This window comes from Tachysurus vachellii, chromosome 25, assembly GCF_030014155.1.
Source record: "Tachysurus vachellii isolate PV-2020 chromosome 25, HZAU_Pvac_v1, whole genome shotgun sequence".
Classification (NCBI taxonomy): Eukaryota; Metazoa; Chordata; class Actinopteri; order Siluriformes; family Bagridae; genus Tachysurus; species Tachysurus vachellii.
This window is the reverse complement of record NC_083484.1, coordinates 8,515,585-8,536,999: the sequence shown is the minus strand read 5'-3', so window position 1 is coordinate 8,536,999 and position 21,415 is coordinate 8,515,585. Positions and strand designations below refer to the sequence as shown.

The 21,415-nt window shown below is 38.0% G+C and overlaps 1 protein-coding gene across 2 annotated transcripts in view; it reads left to right on the top strand.

Moving 5' to 3' along the window:
- gli3 (GLI family zinc finger 3) overlaps nt 1-18,966 on the top strand; it is a 131,283-nt gene extending 112,317 nt beyond the window's left edge. The window contains exons 11-15 of one of the 2 annotated variants that reach the window (XM_060861473.1): nt 11,599-11,748; nt 11,944-12,108; nt 12,833-13,129; nt 14,653-15,052; nt 15,268-18,966. In XM_060861473.1, the coding sequence (XP_060717456.1) occupies nt 11,599-11,748; nt 11,944-12,108; nt 12,833-13,129; nt 14,653-15,052; nt 15,268-17,567 (3,312 nt within the window). In that variant the 3' untranslated portion in view covers nt 17,568-18,966. The remainder of the gene's footprint in view (nt 1-11,598; nt 11,749-11,943; nt 12,109-12,832; nt 13,130-14,652; nt 15,053-15,267) is intronic. The other variant, XM_060861474.1, reaches the window with a different exon arrangement.
- Nucleotides 18,967-21,415: the final 2,449 nt, after the last annotated feature.

Sequence of the window (21,415 nt, the reverse complement as noted above, 5' to 3'; positions counted from 1 at the left end):
GTGAACCATGTTAGTGAATTGAACACATTTTCTTTGGGAATGGTCTTCTGTTATTTGAACAAGTTTAGTTTAACTTAATAGCTCATGAAATAGTGCTGATATTTAGCACTGGTACATTGCATAATTCTATCACATTGCTTGTCTGTGTTTGCTGCATAAAAATATTCTCAGGCTCCACTTTTGACCCACTGCACAAACTTACTCAGAATGGTGACATTTATTTTTACTGAGTTAAGATTTCTACTACACAGACTGTCATATCTTCGTGGGGGCAAAATCATTCCACAAGGATTGGAACATCTGACAGTTTTGACCTTGTGGTTAAATTCCCATGTTTCTTTTTTGTTTGTTATTACAAAAACACAGCTTTTATTTTTTTTACTGGGGTTAAAGTTTAGGTTCAACATTGTGTTAATTAGCTGCATATCAATGTAAGAGCCACACAATGACAAGTCTGTGTCTTTGTGTATGTATGTGTGAGTGCATGTATTTTATGTATCTATGAAAAGTCCTTGATGATGTATTACTAAATCAGCTTACATGCAAACTTTCCACTTTCTTCATTAATTACATATCAGCCCTAATAATTAGGCATTGCAAGTTCATTGCACACAGATCAGGGATCAGTGTTAATAATGTTAATCTACAAAGCAGTATGTCTCTGTACCAATTCTCTTGATGTATCCCTACATATCTTTAATTATTGTCATTTCTTGTTCCTTGCATCACACTGCAGCTGGCAGCTCTTACATGATATTAAATGTAAATACCTGTATAGTCCTTTCCCTTGAGTGAACCTTTGATATCAGTAAACATTTCCAATAAAAATAGCTTTGAGGAATTTGTAACCTATTCCTCAATCAAACCTGAGTGGCATGAAAGTACACCAAACATTAAGGAATGCCCAGGAAACCTTTAGATCTGTTCCTTTGCCTAAGAAAAACTATATATAGAAAGCCTGACTAAACAAAAGGCCTGGACATAAAAACTGAGACTTGGTCTGAGTCTTGAACACTAACTGCAAGGCTTTGTAAGAAAAAGCTCTGTCCTCTGCTGTAGCTGTTACTGCTTGAGGTACCAACAACTAGCCTGCATCCTTTGATCGATGTGTGGTGGATCATTAAAAAAAATAAAGGGTCGCTCAGGTACTGTGGTGCAAGACCAGTGAGGGCTTTAATGTGGTCAATAATCGTATTTTATATTCAGTGTGAAATTTGACTGGGAGCCAATGCAGTATGGATAGATATGCATATCTTCTGGTTCTACATAGTTACACCTCTAGTCGCTGCATTCTGGACTAACTACAGTTTTTTATGCATGTACTAGTATTTCTGCATCATGTTGTGACATCATATTTCTTGTCTTAGCAATATTTCTGAGATGAAGGAAGTATTCCCTACTGATATTGTATGCATTATCTTTAAATGAAACACTTAAGTCAATAATCACACCATGGTCTTTTACTGCTACACATAGATAGAAATAGAAAGGTTATCCAAAGTCACCACTCTATAATCAGAAGACTCATTTAGGCAATTAGGCATACTTCCTTATACTAGGAAGTAGGTAAGCATCCACTGTCTGATGTTGTTTACATATTCCTCATTCTTAATAAACTAGTGTCTCACATCTAGCTTTGCTGAAACATATAACAGTTTATCATTAGCAAATTAATGGAAGATAATACCATCTTTCCGAATAATTTCAACAAGGTGTAGCATATGAGGATATAACCAATGGGCCTAAAACAGACCCTTGTGGAACACTGAACAAAACCTTAGAATGCTTAGAGAGGACACCATTTAATTGTATGAATTGATTACAATCAGTCAAATAAGACCTGACCCAGGAGAGAACTGTTCCCTTAACATCAACAATTTTTTTAAACTATCAATTAAAATAGTATAATCAATGGTGTCAAAAACTGCCCTAAGATCTGACAACAACAAGGCCAGTAACAAGCCATTTACCAGTATTGTCTTTGTGCTATGATGAGGACTAAATCCTGATGTTTACATTACATCAATGTCGTTCCTCTGTAGGTATGAGCATCTTACTAAATGAAAAATGTAATTTGGACTTACTATTGTCTCAAGTTTTTTGATGAAGTATTTTCTGCTTTAGAAATTATTTGGCTTGAGCATAATAGTTCAGTAAAATTTTTAATATAAAATTACAATAAGTAATATTTTTTGGAAAACGAGTAAAAGTTTAAGATAATAATTGATTGATTTGACATACTGATTTGACATTTTTTGGTCATTGTCTATTTTTCTGTAAATGGTGGTGTGATTCATGCAACACTGCCCTCTAATGGACATGTTCTAAGTAAATCTGTGGGCATCCACACAGGGCACCTTCACAGGACTATAGTTTTGCCTTCATAGCAATATGAGTCTGCTTAATTGTAAATTCAGACACTGTGATTAGAGATGCTAGCACCTATATTTATGAATACTTCATGAACAGCACAGCGACTCCTAAAACACTTAACAGTGTCAGATATTTGTTTATTTTTTTATTTTTTTATTTTTTTAATATGACAGAACACAGTACATATTTTCCATTACTTAATCTAACTTTTTTTTTAAAGGTTTCTGAATTTATTGAGTTGTTGAGGTTTGGATTTATGTGACTTTTCAAACAATATAATAACTATAAAAGTTGAATAATTAATATAATGAAACATTTTTTATACTAATTGGTTGTGATTTCCAGCACTATATTCTCTATCTAAACTGTCACCTTTCCCCTTATCAACTTAGGTTATTTGGAAGTTAAGTGAATAATATAATGGCATCAAAATAGGATTTCTAAAGTATATTAAGGACTAAATGCACACATTGAGTGGAAATGAATAGAACATCAGTCATAGGGTATATTTAATCATGACCAAATTGTTTTATTATGCTTTTTATTTTATTTTGAAGTGTACAGATCTTTTTACTTTACAAGTATTTTCTTCAGTGAATGAAAGTTACTGTCATTGCATGAAAGAATGTGTGATATGGCACAAATAGCACATACTATAATAATTTTCATTAGTTAGACGTTATTAGAAGACATTATTATATTCTTTTCAATGAGAGTGACACCCCCCCCCCACACACACACACACACACACACACACACATATATATATATATATATATATATATATATATATATATATATATATATATATATATATATATATATATATATATTATAAGTATATTATAAATATATATAAAAATAAAACATCAATGTTTAGCATTTGGCGAGTTTGGGTGAGGTGGGGGTTTGTAAAAGCGGAATACTATCTCTCAGTGCCTGTTTGTGCTTGAGAGATAAAGAAAGACTGGTGGGGGTGGGAAGACCTCTCTTCTCCCTTAACATACCCTCCGGCTGGTGCAGAGAGCCTTTAATTTGTTAAATGTGGATTTTTTCCCCTTTTTTGATCAGTTTTAGGATAAGATGCTTTATCAGTCTGGAGTATCTTAGACAGAGATGAAAAGGCAAATCAGAATTACACATGCCAATTCCACCCAACCCTCCTCCCTCTCACTCAACTCTTTTTTCCCCAGTCTTCACATCCCATTTAGCTTCTTTTTCTGCTCTTTCCACACAGAATACTTAAGTGACTGACATGCAAAAGGATTGTATGATTTATTAGTGTGACTGATAAATCCGAAGGCTGTTGGTTTTCCCGCTTCAAGGAAATAGCCTGTAAACAGGCTATTTTCATGCATGGCTGCATTTTAATGGGGCAGGCAGGACAGCTCAGAAAACAGATCATAATCAGACAATATAAATGGGTTTAAGGTTTGTTAAAGAGGCTATAAAATGGTTCAGTAATGAGGGTATTCAGAGCATTTTTTCTGCTTTAGGTTTGTAAATAAACCTCAGAATGATATATTGGTTATTTTATGCCATTTTAATTTGATCATACATTTTGTGGCATATACAGTACAAACTTTTAAGGCAACAGCATTAGTCCAAAAGGTCTAAATAGTCTAGCCTTAGTGAAAAAAAGACACCCAAGTCCAGCATATACTATATGTTGGCCCAAGATAATTTGTGTAGTTTAGCATTGCTTGGGTTCTGTCTTAATGATGATTTTCAGTAATTTTAATTTTACATTAAAAATTAGAACATGATTATAATGATGATGAAGAATAGTTTTGTGACTGATAGGTAATGGGTTGGACTAAAAGAAAACTGGGCAAAATACATTTCATTAATTTTAAATTGAAAAGTTCTTATGGTGCTGCAGCATCCCCAGATTTCTTTTAATGTACTGATGTACTTCCTTATGCATGACAAAATATTTATAGTTCCTTTGTATTAAAAAATTAGTTTTTGGACCAGAGTATAACAAGTGAATAAAGAGATTACTTTTAAATACTTTAAATACTTCACATAGTTTAGTTCAACTTGCACATAAGCAACTTTTCTGTTGTGTTTAACAGTCTATTATTTCCTGGGCTATAATTTATTACATTACAGCAGAAAACTTTAGTTAATAGAACAGTTCTGTTATATTAACAGTTCTGTTAATAGAACAGTTCTATTAACTAGTGTATTAAGTAGAATATTCTACTTGTAGACACAAAGACTTAGTGTAGTATTTCTGGAATGGACTGAGAGTTAAGAGGCACAGAGTGAAGAGTGCATAATACCAATTTTGCTTCTCTTGTAGCCTTAACTGAAAAAGGAAATACTCTGATGTAGGGTCAACATATATCAATTAAGTATTCTCCCAGAGGGAAAAACAGATGTTTTTCAGTCTATTAGGATTCTGTTAGTACCATCTTTTCAATTATGAGGGCTGTTACATCTGGCCATTACAACATTAGTGTCAAACCCTTTTCCACTCCTTTCTCCTTTCTTTACCATCCTTGCTCATCCTGCAATCAGTGTTGTAACCTCATACATCATAGATGACTGCATCAGACTCATATGTAGAAGTGGGTGTTAAGGGACATGAATAGTCTCCTTCTCTCTGTTCATCCACTGATGCAGTTATTGAGTGCCACTGCCACATCAGACAGATCATACAACGCTGAATTAAACTGTGCAAGGGACAGAGAAGAAAAGGGAGAGGGATGGGAGATTAGGAATAAAGAAAAATGAAAAATATCCTTTAACTCTAGAGTAAACTAATATTAATTTTCTGTCAATATTTATTATAATTACAATTTTAGCCAATTATAGTATATAATTACAATTTTATATATATATATATATATATATATATATATATATATATATATATATATATATATATATATATATATAAATTTTAAAAGTGTACATAGTTTGAGTTAATATAAATTTTTATTTGGTACTTCCGACAGGAAATGAAACAAGAAAGTGGGCAAAAATGGTATGTCATAGTCAAGAGATATTAATGAAAAATATTTGCTTAATATTTTACATTTTTAAAAAATGTTCCATGTCCAAAATTATTCATTTCCCAGAACTAATCCCAAATTTGTCAGGAAATGCAGTCTTCTGCACCATTCTAAATGTTTCTGGTAACTTCTAGCATGTTCTAGAATGGCTGATAAACCTATTTGTAGTTTCTGGTCATTGTCAATTCATGGTTAAAACTCTGGAGCGTAGTGACAAACTCCGGTTGTGCATTGTGGATGTTTACAAGAAAGGGAAAGGATATATTTCCAAATGTTTTCAAGTACCAGTGGCTACTGTGCAAAGCATTATTAGATCAATTATTGTTAGTTCAAAGAGTTTCACATTGTTAAAAAAAAGATCTAAAGGATCTGGTAGGAAGCCAAAAGTAACCCCTTCACTTGCAAGACTGGTAGTGTGGGAGCCTAAGAAGAATCTAAGGCTCACCAGCAAAGCCATAATTCTAAGGCTCACCACCAAAAACTTCACAATATTGGCCTCCGTGGACATTAAGTGGAGTTCACTTATTCAAGACAGGCACAGAAAAGCATGCAGAGCCTTTGCAAAGCTCATCTGGATCAAAAAGAAGCCTTTTTGCCATTGATTCTTGGGTTTGCCAAAAAAAAATTTACTTGTTTGGACTGAGGGTGGTGGATTTTTTTGGAGAAAAATGGAGAAGCATTAAACCCCAAGGCCAACATCCCCACAGTCAAGTATGGTAGTGGGAACATAATGTTTTAGGGGTAGTTTTCAGCCAATAGCAGGCAATCTTGGAAAAGTAAGACTAAATTAATATACTGAAGCAAAACATCAGGCCTGGGGATGCAGTAGACCTCCCAGCAATATAACAACCCAAAACACACCGCAAAAGTGGTCAAGAAATGGTAGGTAGAAAATATCAGCATTTTGAATTGACCAAGCCAAAGTCCAGACCTGAATCTAATTAAGAATTTGTGGAAAGAGCTGAAGTCCAGAGTGATGGCAAGGAAGCCTTCCAGCTTCAATGTCCAAATATGCAAAATAGGAGTGGTCCAAAATCCTAGTGGAAATGTGCCAAAATCTTGTCAAGAAATTTAAAAACTGTTTGGCAGTTGTAGTGGAAAAATAAACGCATTTCCATTGGTTATTGAGAAAGGGTATGAATAATTGCAGACATGGAGCACACGTTAATTCTAAAAGATTATTTGCATAATCTCTCATTTCACAATTTCCTGGATCCTGGAGCAGTTTTGCATATATGAACTACATTCCCAGTAAAAGTGGCTAGTGCTCAAGATGTCATGTCATCTTACTGATCTCCCTGTAAGATTACCTGATTTATCAGATTCTTTTTATTTATTGCTTAAATACATTATAGGTATATTATATACATGTTAAAGGAAGAATACATTGGGTGTTTCTTTGCTATAGTACTTTCTGAGCTGGTCAACATTTTATTAAGAATTAATTATTATGAGAACAGTTGCCTCAGGGTTTTCAATATTATGCTAAAATTAAAATTAAAATCGGGTCATTGGGGTAAAACAAGGCCAGTAACCAGAAACAGAGCCAGGGTATGAAAGTAGGGTCAGGTTTGAATGACAGTCCACCACCTCACAGTCATTCTTTCTCACACATAAACCAATAACAAACTCCTGCAGCACTATTCAAACTCTGGGAAAGTTTGGGCAGATGGTAGGAAGATGACAGAAGCTAGTGATGCTGGTCGCCTTCATGTCATGAAGAAGAATAGAGGATGAGCTACTCTCTCTGTCTCTACCAGCACATTTCACTCATTTTTTCCTGAATCCCACTCTCTCACTCTCACTGTCGCCTGCCTCTGTCCCCTATCCTGCTTTGTATGTATGGGAAACGGTTCTGAGATTTTTTTTTTCTCACCCTGTTTTTGTTTCCCTTTCTTTTCTGTCTCTTTGTCCCTTGCCTAAAGGTAGTGTTCTGCCAGCTACCCAGTTTGTGTATGATAAGGGTACTGCTTCTGTTGTGGCATGAAATGCAAAGCAGTGGAACTCCTGAAATGCCCAATGTTGTGCCTTTATGATACATATATATATATATTTATTTATATATAGTGTGTAGAACAAGTATGTACAGTATATACACATACACAGTAGTGGCACACAATGTATGGGAGAGAAGGGCAATATCCATTACTGCACACACAATATTCATCTTTTTATTTTCTTTAGTTCAGCTTAAATCTCAGAGTGTCCTGTTTGGAATTATTGGAATGACAAGGCTAATTCTATTGTTTTTGTTATACAAGAACTTCCAACACTACATCTGCTAGGATTAGGATAAGAGGAAAATAGAATAAAATAGTGGCTATAGGTAAAGCAAATATTCTTTTCAATTTGTATAGCATATTTATTTGCACACCTACGTAGGAATAACATGCATGGAGTAATATTCACGAAATGTTTGTCTTTTCATAGCATTGGTTACTGTGGGAAATTTACTAGTGGCCTCTGATCAGGGTTGAGTCTCCTTGCTGGTGTGGTCAACTAGTTACTGTACTAGTTGATAGACTAAACAGCCCTCTCATGGCTCAGGTCTATTTTGACTGAAAGTTATCAGTTATAAATGGAAATGGTGATTTCATTTTGCATACCATGTTCCACAAGGGTCTCTTTTAGGCCCACTGCTTTTTTCTTATATATGCTACCTCTTGTTACAAATATTCACAAATATGGTATTAGCATACACTGCTATGCTGACGATACACAGTTATAGGTTTCGGCAAATCCAGATAAGAGGCACCAGATAATAAAGACTGAAGAATGTGTAAAGGACTTCAGTGGATGCATATTTCATGTTCTTGTCCTAGGATAACATGCAGCCAGAAGTTTTCTGTGTACAGAGTAACTCATTTGGCAGTAAAAGATCTTTTATGCTTATTGACTCCAGTCTTTCATTTAAAGCTCTCCTAGATAATATTACTAAGGTTCTTTTATCTCTGTTGCCAAAAATTGCTAAGTTAAGAAATATAAAAGCATTACATGTGTCAGTGCTGCAGGGTAAAAACAGACCCAAATGCAGGATAGCGTAAAAATAGACGGATTTATTAACTAAAAACCACAAAACAGGAACAAAGGCACAACCACAGACATGACAAGACTTGACACGAGACGAGACCAGGGACGAGGATTTCTTACCGCCATAGGTAACGCGGCATGGTTAAATACACAAGACAATTAGACATAAGTGTGCAGAGGTGGGGCAGACACGTGACACAGAACAATTAAACGCACATGGCCAAATGTCCAGGCTGGATTCTGACAGGGGCCAAATGTCCGTGCTGGATCCTGACAGTACCCCACCTCGAGGCGCGGCTCCCGAAGCGCCAATCCCATATCAAACCATATCCGAGGGGACCACTATCCCGACGAGATCCAGGGGGGGGAGCAAGGCACACAGCGAGGAAGGTGGGAGGAGCAAGGCACACGGTGAGGCAGGTGGGGGGAGCAAGGCACACGGTGAGGCAGGTGGGGGGAGCAAGGCACACAGCGAGGCAGGTGGGGTGTGCAAGGCACACGGTGAGGCAGGTGGGGTGTGCAAGGCACACGGCGAGGCAGGTGGGGTGTGCAAGGCAGGTGGGGGGAGCACGGCACACGGCGAGGCAGGCACACGGCGAGGCAGGTGGGAGTAGCAAGGCACACAGCGGCGCAGCCAGAGAGGGCTGAGCGACGTCCACAGCCAAGCAGAAGGGCCGAGCGATGTCCACAGCTGAGCAGAATGGCCGAGCACAACCACGACACACTGCGGCCAGCTCCACGTCTCGAAAACCAGAACGGGGGGAGGGCGGATAAAAAATCCTCCACCACAGAGCAAAAAATAAACAAAAATAGCCCTGGGGCAAAAATTTTTTGCAACACCGCCGTGGATAGGAAGTGAAGCGGCTTTGCTCCACGGAAAACCAGGAAGTGAAGCGGCTTTGCTCCACGGAAAACCAGGAAGTGAAGCAACATCCCCCACCGGAAAGGTGTGGGGCAATGTCGCAGGGCACTGAAAAAAAACAAAAAACAAAACCGAGCCGGTGACATCGTCCGCTGGCAAGAAGTGATCTGTTCGTCACCGGAACAGATGTGGACCGATGTCACACAAACAACAAAATTCCAGGGAAAAAAGGTCAGAAAAACAGTCTGGAAAAAAAATTACTCCCACAGATCCGGTCCAGGCTGAGGCTATCCTGCTGGGTCTGAGTCTGGCGGAATCCTTCTGTCAGCACTGCGGGGTAAAAACAAACCAAAATGCAGGATAGCGTAAAAATAAACGGATTTAACCAAAAAACACTAAGACACAACCAAAGACACGACAAGACTTGACAGGAGACGAGACCAAGGACAAGGATTTTGTTAAATACAAAAGACAATTAGACATAAGGAACAGGTGTGCAGAGGCAGGGAGGAAGAGACAAGGGCGGGGCAGACACGTGACACAGAACATAAACAAAGGCACATGGCCAAAGGTCCAGGCTGGATCCTGACAACATGAAGCAGAAATACTTTCCTTACTGTCTGGATGTTAAGTAGAAGCTTAAACTACCTCAAGTTAGTCCAGAATGCAGCAGCTATTAACTAGACCCAGAAGATAGGAAAATAACTTCCATTTTGTCCACAATGCACTGGCACCCAGTTAAAATTTTGCAATGTTAATAAAGTACTAATACTGACCTATGAAACACTCAATGTGCAGCAGTACCTGAGTGAGCTTTTGTTATGGCAATGCCTATTTTGATGCAGGGCATGATTTATTATGACAGGGGGTCAAGCTCAGGTTTTTAATCAGGGGTTTGTTAACTGCTAGTTTCAAATATTTAGGCAAATAACCAATGCAAATGTTTGATTGTTTCTAATTTTATCTGTGATTTTGAAGATGAAATTTTTGAAATTAAATCAGTCTTTTAAGATGAGTAAAACCTTCCAATTGCTTATCTGACATAGTAATATCTACAGGACTAGGTTTAAAATTCTCAGATTTTCAATTAAGACTCTAATTTTCAATGAATACTCTCAAATACTTTGCCTGATATGTTTTATATTGTCAGTGAAATAATTCATGAAGACATTTCTCCTGCATATTGAAGGTGTACATTTTTTTTACCATGGTTTTATTCTTAATTCATTTTGCTACAATATTAAATAGAAATTTAGGGTTATTTCTGTTGACTTCAATAAAGGTGGACAGATATACTCATCTAGATGCATCATCTAGAGATTTTCTGAATCTCACGAGGCATTCCTTCCAAGCTGCATGAAATAGTCCCAATTTACTTTAATTGCATTTATGTTTTAATTTCCTAGTGGTCTATATTAAGGTACATGTACATATGTGAACATTATTCATGGGTGGCTTTTTTTTTTATCTCTAATTATTGTTCTTTCAAGTGGAGCTACATTATCCATTCAGTAGCAAAATGTTGACTGTACATATTTAGTCACCTTGTCAATTCTATGGACAGATTGTGATCCAATTATTCATGGGGGTCTATTGATAAACCTATCTGCTGAAACAGACATAAATCCAAGTCTTAAACAGTAATGTAGCAAAGTGCATATATCATACCTAAGATACATTTTAAATAAGATTAATAAGTTAATAAATTAATGGTCTGAGATTCAGTCTGTGGAAATGTGACTATATATTTTATATTTAATTTGAATGGTTGAATCAGATCAGGAGTGTAAGTTCCATCACAGGTGGGCAGTTACATTCTGATTAACCCCTACTGATTGACTTAAGTGCTGTTCTTAGGTAGTCTTCTGAATTATCAAAATGAATATTAAAGTTTTCCACAATTAATGCTTTGTCTGGATAAACAACTAGGTTGGAAATTATGATGACGAACTCAGGGGGTTGGTAATAACAATTAGTGGAATCAACTTGGTACCATCCACCTTCACAGTGTAAAAGAAAACCATGATTAGGTCTTCCATAGTTTTATGGTCTAGTTCTGATGCTTACAATGACATTTTGGCAGGTACTAATCACTGTAGACCAGGAACACCCCACAATTTGCATGGACTTAGTCATCTAGCCAACACAATTTAGCCCTTGTCAGTGCTGTCAGATATTTATGCTTGCCCATCAACGTGTATAATTAAACTAGTGTTAAATTATTTACTGTCTACTTACTAATTAGCTTACTGTTAACAGCTACCTCTCTGATCTAAACATTGATCTTTAACCTTCTTTTTTTTTATTAAGCATATAAACAATGACCATATACATGGAGAGAAGAAGGAGTTTGTGTGTCGATGGGAAGAGTGCTCTCGAGATCAGAAGCCCTTCAAAGCCCAGTACATGCTGGTGGTACATATGCGCAGGCACACAGGCGAGAAACCACACAAGTGCACGGTGAGAAACTACATTGCCCAGCATGTACTTCTCTTAAAAAGGATTCTTTAGAGATGTTTTTTAAATATTTAGGAAAAAGTTTATTATCTAACAATAATTTGAAAGTGACTGTAAAAAGTAAGTTTGTGTCCCAGTTATTTAGAGTGCGTAAGGTTCATGATACTTATGAGTCCATTTTTCTCTTATTATGCATAGTTTGAGGGCTGTTCCAAGGCCTACTCTAGACTGGAGAACTTAAAGACACACTTGCGCTCTCACACAGGAGAGAAACCTTATGTGTGTGAGCATGAAGGCTGCAACAAGGCCTTCTCAAATGCATCAGACCGTGCCAAGCATCAGAATCGGACCCACTCCAATGAGGTACATACACACTTCCATTTTTAGCCTGTTGATACTCTGGAAAATAGAACAATTGAGCAGTTAAAGAAATAAGATGTCCATTAATGCATTGAGGATTAAAATAACACATTATGGTATTTTCATAATATGGCCACAGGGGTTGCAAGCCAGTGATTTCTGTGCCGGTCCTAAGCCTGGATAAATAGAGAGGGTTGCATCAGGAAGGGCATCTGGCGTGAATTTAAGCAAATTTAAGCATGCAAGTCATCAGTGTGAATTCCATACAGTATCGGTCGAGGCCCAGGTTGACTACAACCACCACCTTCACTGTCGACCTACAGAAGGACCTACTTGTAGGCAGAGAGAGAAGAGGAAAAGCAGGAGTATAGGTCTGAGAATAATGACTGTTAACGTTGGAACAAGAGGAAGGCCAAAGAGGAGATATATGGATGTGTTGAAAGAGGACATGAAGTTATTGATGCAAGAGTACAGGATACCAAGGATAGAGCTAGGTGGAAACTGATGATTGGCTGTTGCGACCTCTAAAGGGAAAAGCCAAAAGTAGAAAAGAAAGAAGGAGAAAGTATTTTCATATTTGAAGCCCCAGTCAGGACAGGTCTAAAATCACCCATCGTTTGCTAGTTTATCACGTTATAAAATATATAACATAAAACATACAGGTTTTATTGTTTTTTTTACCTTGTCTTTTTAAAATCATGAAGAAATTTATTTTTATGTTTCTCAGAAACCCTATGTATGCAAAATACCCGGCTGCACCAAACGCTACACTGATCCCAGCTCTCTGCGCAAACATGTAAAAACTGTTCATGGTCCTGAGGCCCATGTCACTAAGAAACAGCGCGGAGATGTTTATACCCGACCCCCGGCTCATACCCGTGAGCCTGTAGCCAATGGACAAGGCCGGTTGTCAAAATTGCAATGCACCTTTGAAGCATTTCCTGACCAAAAGGAGTATAACAATGCTACCTCAAAACAAAATGACTGTCTGCCAGTCAAGTCAATAAAGACAGAGAAGCCCATGGTGAGCACCTTTTCACACTCAAATCACTTCATATTGTTTATTTTGTGAACCATTTTACTTATTTCTGAAATAAGTAACCGGGCATTAATAAGTGTACGTATTTACCTTATTGACCTCTTTAAAGAAATTGTTTTTCAGATCTGATATTGTGTTTGACATATATTAACTTTACATACTTACCTGCTATCCCTCATTTTCTAACTCTTCACTTATTTCACATATATGCCAACTTTGCTCTGAATGGCATGTATAATAACTGAATGTCTTTTTCATTCAATGCATCATGCTTTACTTGTCCTCTTTCTAAGGACAGTGGGTGATCAGGTGAGATTTGATAAATGATCAGCAATGATATCCTTGTGAATTAGAGCTATATTCATCCTGACATACCTCGTATTTTCCTCACAAATTAGAGATCATCAGGTTATACAAAAATTGTTTTTACCCATCTCTGTGTGGTATCATTATACAGTTCATCATTTCATCCTTTAGCAGACATGACATCAGAATGTACATCATTTATGTTATTTTCTGTAAATCAGAAGTAAAGTAATACACTGACTTCTAATAGGATTTATATTTTTACGTTTCCTTGTACCTGTATTTATTCTTAATCACTGCTTCAAAGCCAGTCAATGGAAATGCTCTGCTGATAAAAACATATCGTCGCTGTCAGGCGGAAACCTCGTATGTCCAAATTTTGTCAAATTCATATTTTTTCACATATCGATACTATTGGTCAGTCCCCACGTGGGTCTGTTATTTTTACAAGTTATTAACCAATCTAAAGTCTTGAAAATAGCTTGAGCGCAAATCTCTTAACTCCATTGGACACTTCAACTGTCCACCTCTTCCTCACTCCGCGGGAGAGATTCGCGGCATATTTCTCCTCAAGAAGAGTCGCAACGAATCAACACGTCTTCTGAGGTAAATGTCTTCAAAACACTGGGCTCAAAGAAAAAAAAATCTTGACCCCCGCTAGTTCTGGTGCTTGTCTGAGGACAGGAATTTAGCGCAAGACAATCCACTGCAACGCGGACTAAACCCTGTGCACTGCAGATAAGGTACGGCGTTTTTTTCATTTCCTGAAAAATAACGGTTTTGGAGATACGAGGATTCCGCCTGACAGCAACGATATCCTTATTGATATAAGGATTGCATTTCTATATCTACTATATCATCACACTGTACAATAAATATTATTGTCCTCTTGATGCTACCACTTAAACCATGGCAACAGCCAGTAAACTAAAGCAACCAGAACAGATGAATCTTGATTTTAGAAAGCAAAAAAAAATGATGTGTTAGGACTCTAAATCAGCCCTGACCAAAAGAAAAAAACATAAATTTCATCAATGGAATTTTCATCAATTCCATGTCAAATGCCTTTCATCACTGTATTTTAATCTTGTTTTCCTGGAATGCTTTTATTTTTTTCATTAGAAGAGCTCATATTTTATCATGGTTTAACTGTTACATGTGCTTGCCACACTTATTTTATTCATGTATATCTTGTCTCTCAGACGGCTCAGCCAAGCCCTAGCAGTCAGTCTCCATGCAGCAGTTACCAGTCCCCCAGCAGCTCCCATTTCAACCATGGAGTCCAACTTACTGTGAGCTCTATTAGCCTTACGGAGGAGGAGGTGGTGGAGGACCAGGAGTTTGAACAGAAGGATGAAGAGAAGGACAGTGAGGGAGAAGAGGGTTATTCCTCTATCATGGTCTCTACTGTATCCACTGCTACAGCCACAGCAGCTACTCTAGCCCTACAGTCCCACAGGAGCCTAGGGCAGCCCTTGCGCTGGATGGAACAGGTTAAGATGGATAGGCTCAGGCAGGTAAATGGAGAGACATCAAGGCTGGGACATCTGTCACACACTGCACCCTCTAAAGTCCACAGTCTCCCCACCCTCACAGGGAAAGGTGAGACTTTGTATAAGTTCACACTGTGTATGTTGTTGTTGTTGTTGTTGTTTTCACTACTGACTCTTTGTACTCTTTGTAATCTCTGTTCACAAGATAAGTTTACTTTGTTTTTATGGTATATTTGTAAATAAAATGCAGATGTCTTTGGTAAATGTAATGGTAAGTAATGCTGTACCTTTCTTTACATGGCTATGTTTTTCTGTGAACTCTAGGCTTGGGTAAACTCAAAAGATCTTGTGGGGGTGAACCAATGCCTCAGCCTTCATTAAATCCTGAGCCATCCAGCACAGAGCTGACAATGCTGAGCCTTTTACGGGATCGCTGTGAAAGAAGTGGCAGTGCCACCAGCTCAGCCTACCTAAGTATCTCTCCCTGCTTCTCAAGCCGCTGCTCGAGCCAAGCCTCACAGTCTAACCACAGTCAGCAAAGACAGCTGCACAGTCCCAGTGATACTGACTCATATGACCCCATCTCCACTGATGCCTCACGTCGCTCCAGTGAGGCTAGCGTACATGGTGGAGGTGGTGGTTCCTGTGGGGTAGTCATTGGAGGATCCTGGGGATGTGTAAATGGAGGTGTGAGAGGAGATGGGATGGGATCAAGAGGTATACTGAACATAACACCAGCAGAGCATTATCATCTCAAAGCAACATATGCAGCTGCAACTGGTGAGCCCCCTCCAACACCTTTGTCTCACATGGAACAAGTGAGCTATAAAATTCAAACAACTAAGTCCAGGGATGTGAAAGGCACAAAGCAGATCGTATTGCCAACACTACTCAGGCCATGTTGCAGTAGTGATGGACAAAGCAGTCACAGTAAATACAGACAGAGGGGACTGTATACAGGGGAAATCCCAAGCAATAGTGACAGAAGAGCAAATGACTCTCTAGGGCCAAGAGAACAAAATACCTATCAAAGTCCTCAGGTACAGCGTTTTGGCAGCCTGAACAACATGGGACAATTACCCTCTCTGGTTGTAAATTATGTTCCAGGAGGGGTTGGTAGAAGTACAACCCAACAAAACTACACCAAATTAGAGGGCAATATACAGAGTGGTCAGGTCTCCCTTTTCCTTCCTAGCATTGTGAAGCAATCAGCACAATCAGCTTTAGCCATGGAGCATGATGAGGCTCTGTTATTTAGGGATGATGACATTCATCCTGAGGATTATCGAGCTCCCTGCAGTCAGAAAAAATTCATAAATTGTCAATTTCACAAAAGCTATTTAACCCAGAATAGCAAGGAGGTGCAAAACACACAGAATCCTTCACAGCAACATGCGGCACATGAAACACAAAGTCCCAATAAAGAGAGACTGCTGATCAAGAGGAATGAGGTCAGCTCAGGAATTCCAGATTGTTTACCTCCTCAGGAGCCAGGGAGGTGTCAGTGGTGGCCAAAACAAATTAAAACAGTAGACCTTCCGTTTGGTCATTTTGAAAATATGATTATACAACAGCAGCTCCCTTCAAACTTCAGAAACAAACAACACCCTATTCAGAGGAGTACTGTTCACCAAAAAAAACAACTGAGAATTGGACACAAATGCTCAAATCAACATAGACAAGAAGCGAATTCAAGTCAATCAATATCTTGCAGAATGAGCCAAGTAGAGTCAGTAGAGTCTAGACATTGGAACTGCCATGGCAAAAGAAGGAACAGCTTAGTCAAATATAACTTTGGTCAGCACAACTGTCAAAATGCCCTGAGTCCCATCCAACCTGGTAGCCCTTTTCAAGCTAGTCAGTCAGAAATTCAACAGCTTCAACGTAGCTCTGAAATTCCATATCAAAGAAGTGGTAATTCCTTCCCGCATGAAACAATAAAATCCAGTTTATCTCATGCCTTTGTGGTCTCTCTACAATCCCAGCATGCAATGTCCAGCCAGCATGTGGATCAATACTCCTCTCAATCACAAGAATATTCTGGCCAACAGATTTTCAGTTGTCACAATACACAGACCTACCAAAGATTTAAAAAATTTAATATTACTAACTGTTCACTTGCCAACCACATTTCAGGATTTAAACTAGAAATAGAAGATACACTTCAATCAAACTTATGCTCTTCCATGCAGAAACAGCAAGTGTTCGAGCAGTGCTTTGACCCTGCTAAGTCTTCAAACTTCAGAGCTCAGCACTGCCATATAGAATCATTTAAAATTCAGACTGGAGTAACTTGTAAACCCTTGGAAGATCTTATGTCACCTGGGGCTGATCAGGTGACCAGCACAGTAGAAATCAGCCCAGATGACAGTGTTCAGGATAATTTTTATCATTTTTTCTCCATCATGGATGATAACTTTGACCAGAGCAGTCCTGTTTCTGATGTCATCAGTCCTAGTGTTCTTCATGGTTTGTCACAGACTTTCTCTTGCCTTACAAAACCACACCTCTCAGCAGTACTTCATAGTTTGACTCCTGGTACAACCAACATGGCCATTGGAAACATGAGCTCCCTCCTGACTACCCTTGCAGAAGAGAGCAAGTTTCTTGCACTTATGCAGTAGTTTTTATGATCCTCAAATATAATGAGGAAAACAGTAATATACTGAATTAAAATAAAAATAGGAGGAGAAATCTTGGATTTGTCAGCATAAGGGAAGTTAAATATAGTATAGTATAACTGCTATTTGTATATGTATTAGTCCATTCACCTAAGCCCGAATAATTAATTTATACTGTGCAATTATATAAATACATAAAATGCATTCTGTTTGTGGAATAATTGAATATACAAAAGCAAGTCTCATTTTAGGTGGTTTGGTGACAACAGCTTAATCCCCCCTCAGTAAAACACTGTTCAATTCAAATCAATTTAGTCTTATTTTATAGTGTTTCTAGCAAGTCATAATCACAGAGCAGCTTTACAGAAATATCTAAAATCTGGATATTAATTTTACATTTATAAATTTATCCCACAATATTCTGTGTATTATTGCTGTTTTGAATATTGTTATAAAATGTTATGAATGAAATTTTTTTTCAGATATGCACACTTCCTTTTTTGCAAGTAGAAAGTCTCTATGTCTTGCATACCGTTGTCTAATTACTGGTTCTTATTACAAGCTGTGCACATTATGAAAAAAAAACCAACAGGTTATAATTTTCTGTTTTCCCCAAGACAGTGCAGTTTAATATTTTAAACTAAATGTGGCTATAAATATTCTTCTTCTTCTTCTTCTTCTTCTGTATTTTCACACCCATGGTTATTGTGTTTGCCTGTGAAAAAATGTGACACAAAGTAGAAATCATTTTCCAATTTTCCAAGCAGTATTAAAACATATATTTATGTGTACTTAACAGTTTTATAAGTAATACTGTAGGAAATGGGTACTGTTTTATGTTGTTGTTATTGTTGTTGTTGTTGTGTATGTGAAAGTAGTTGTGTTTTTGTTTTCAAAGAATTATATTTCTTGAGGAAAGGACTTTTGAGAGAAGGTTTTGGCATGGTATGTTTGTGCCTGATTAGTGCCTATCGATATAAAAAGGAACACTGCCAGTCTTTTATAATGTATTATTACATGTAAGGAATGTGCAGAACTCAGCAAGAGACCTACATTTTCACATACAACTTGAAACCACAAATGTTACTGGCACAGCTGGGGCGTTAGGTGTAACATCAAAACATATCTTTTAGAAGATATTTTAACACATTTCTCACTGTTTTATACTTGTGAATACATTATTCATTTGTAGACTATATAGCAGAGTTTAGGTAACAATGTTTACCAATATGAGCATACATACCAAGCAGGAATTCCTTACCCTATATTTAAATACAAGCAAAGGTAAACTAGGCTGTACTGAGTGGCATAAAGACCACCTTATAGAATTCAAAATCTGAATCTTTTTTGTAACAAACCACAACAAATGTTTGTAAAACTTTAATAAAAAAAATGCATGGAATACATTTATAGCCTGTCTTTTTTATGAACTGTGATTAACATGCAACTGCATGTTGCCCCTGCATGTTGCCCAAACTGTGTTGCCCTTAAGGCATTAAGGTTATTTTCTAATTTTTCCCTTTTTCTTAAGAAAAAAGGTGGACCACATAACTGATTTTCAGTTTAACAAGCTTGTTGACATCCAGTGTGAAGCATCATTGAGGCAAATCCATAAGGTAGAATAAAGACTAAGCAAGGTCAAATTGCATGGTATCAACTGAGGTTTAGTCACAGTTGGTGGCAACAGAAATTATATGGTGGCTGTATGAGAAAGTTAGAAAGACGCCCAACTGCATATAATGAAAAGGAGGCTTGCAGCGTGAAATGGCATCAGGGAGTTTTGTCATCCTCAAACTCTTCAGGAGTTCCTGTATGGGAAACAAAGAGAATTACTTTTCCTGCAAAAAAAAAAAAAAAACGCTTACCTTCTTGAAGGTACCGCACTCCATGCAACTCTCTCTTCTACTCCAGAACAGTAGGGGTTGTATTCTGATTGTCTGCTGTGGTTTTGCTGTCCTGCCCCACTGCCACGGCTGTTCATAACACACGTGGTGCTAAATTAGTGCTGAATGCATAGTGGGGAATATTACATTGCAACATGCCAACATGTAATGAAAACTATTTATAATGTAATTTATAATGTAATTTATAATTAAGAGCACAGATACTGAATATCTTTGTATTGTTTATCTGTAGTTTTCATCTGTATGTTAATAAATAAGAGTGACAGCAAATGTTTTTTACAAATTTTTGAAAAAAATGCATAAGAACACTAAAGTAAAAAGGTATGATTTGATGTTTTCAAATGGTCAGTATGACAACAAACTGCAAGTTGTCTGCATCCAGTGCTAAGAGCATCAAAATAATATCATCAACAGAAGCTGCCAAAGTAAGAGCAAAATTAACCCAAGAGCGCTGCAATGACTCATGCAAGATATCACAAAAGACCCCACAACAACATCCAAAGAACTGCAGATTTCACTTGCCTCAGTTAAGCAAGTGTTCATGACTCCACCATAAGAAAGAAACTGGGCATCAAATGGGCTGCATGGAGTTCCAAGACGAAAAGGCTTGTCTCAGATTTGCCCTAAAACATCTGGATGGATGCATCTTCAGGACCTGAAAGACTTGCTGTGATAAATGGAACCATAAATTCTGCTGTCTGAAATTCTGAAGGACAATGTGCGGCCATCTGTTTGTTACCTCAAGCTGAAGCAAATATGAGTTCTGCAGCAGGACAATTATCCAAAACACACCAGCAAATCCACCACTGAATTTCAGAAGAAAAACAAAATAGAGACTTTGGAGTGGCTTAGTCAAAGTCCTGACCTGAATCCCATTGAGATGCAGTGGCATGACCTTAAAAAGGCAGTTCATGCTCAAAAACTCTCCAATGTGGCTGAATTGCAACAATTCTGCAAAGATGAGTTGATCAAAATTCCTCCACAGCACTGTAACAGACTCTTTGCAAGTTATCGCAAATGTTTGATAAAAAAAGAATTTGCAGTGAGTGTCCAGCCAATAATGGTCAGGTGAGAGATTCTTCCCCAGGAACGTGGTGCAGTCTCAGCAGGCACATCTGTCATCTAGAGAAACCTGGAAGAACAAAGAAGAGGGAGATTAACAACCAGGAATAGTGTAAGAATTCTGCTTGTTTGTCATTACTGGAGTTTGTGCCCCCACCTTAGCTACTCAGACCACATCTCTGTTATGCTACATCTAGCAGATGACTTCACTGATTTCTTTAACATTTCCCTGAAGAAGACAGGTCTGCATGCTCAGCCCACCACTTTTCACTTTGCTGACTTATGACTATGTAGCAATGCACAGCTTGATCCATACCAACAAGTTCATCGATGACACGACCGTAGTGGGTCTCATCAGCAAGAACAATGAGTCAGCATTCAGAGAGAAGGTGCAACAGCTAACTGCCTGGTGTAGAGCCAACAACCTGTCTCTGAATGTTGAAAAAGATAAGGAGATTGTTGACTTCAGAATAGCACAGAGCAACCACTCTCTGCTGAACATCAACATATCATCTGTAGAGATCATCAAGAGCACCAAATTCCTTGGTGATCATCTGCCAGAGAACTTCACCTGGTCACTCAACACCAGCTCCATCACAAAGAAAGCCCAAGAGCACCTCTACTTCTTACGAAGTCTTACTTCCCCATACTGACTACGTTTTACAAAGAGACCATTGAGAACATCATGAGCAGCTGCATAACTGTCCAGTTTTGGAATTGCACCATCTCAGATAGCAAGACCCTGCAGCGGATCCTGAGGAGAGCTGGAGTCTCTCTTCCCTCTATCACGGACATTTACACCACTCGCTGCATCCACAAAGCCACACACCACTCACACACAATTTTCTCCCTCCTGCCATCTTAAAAAGGTACCAAAGCAGCCAG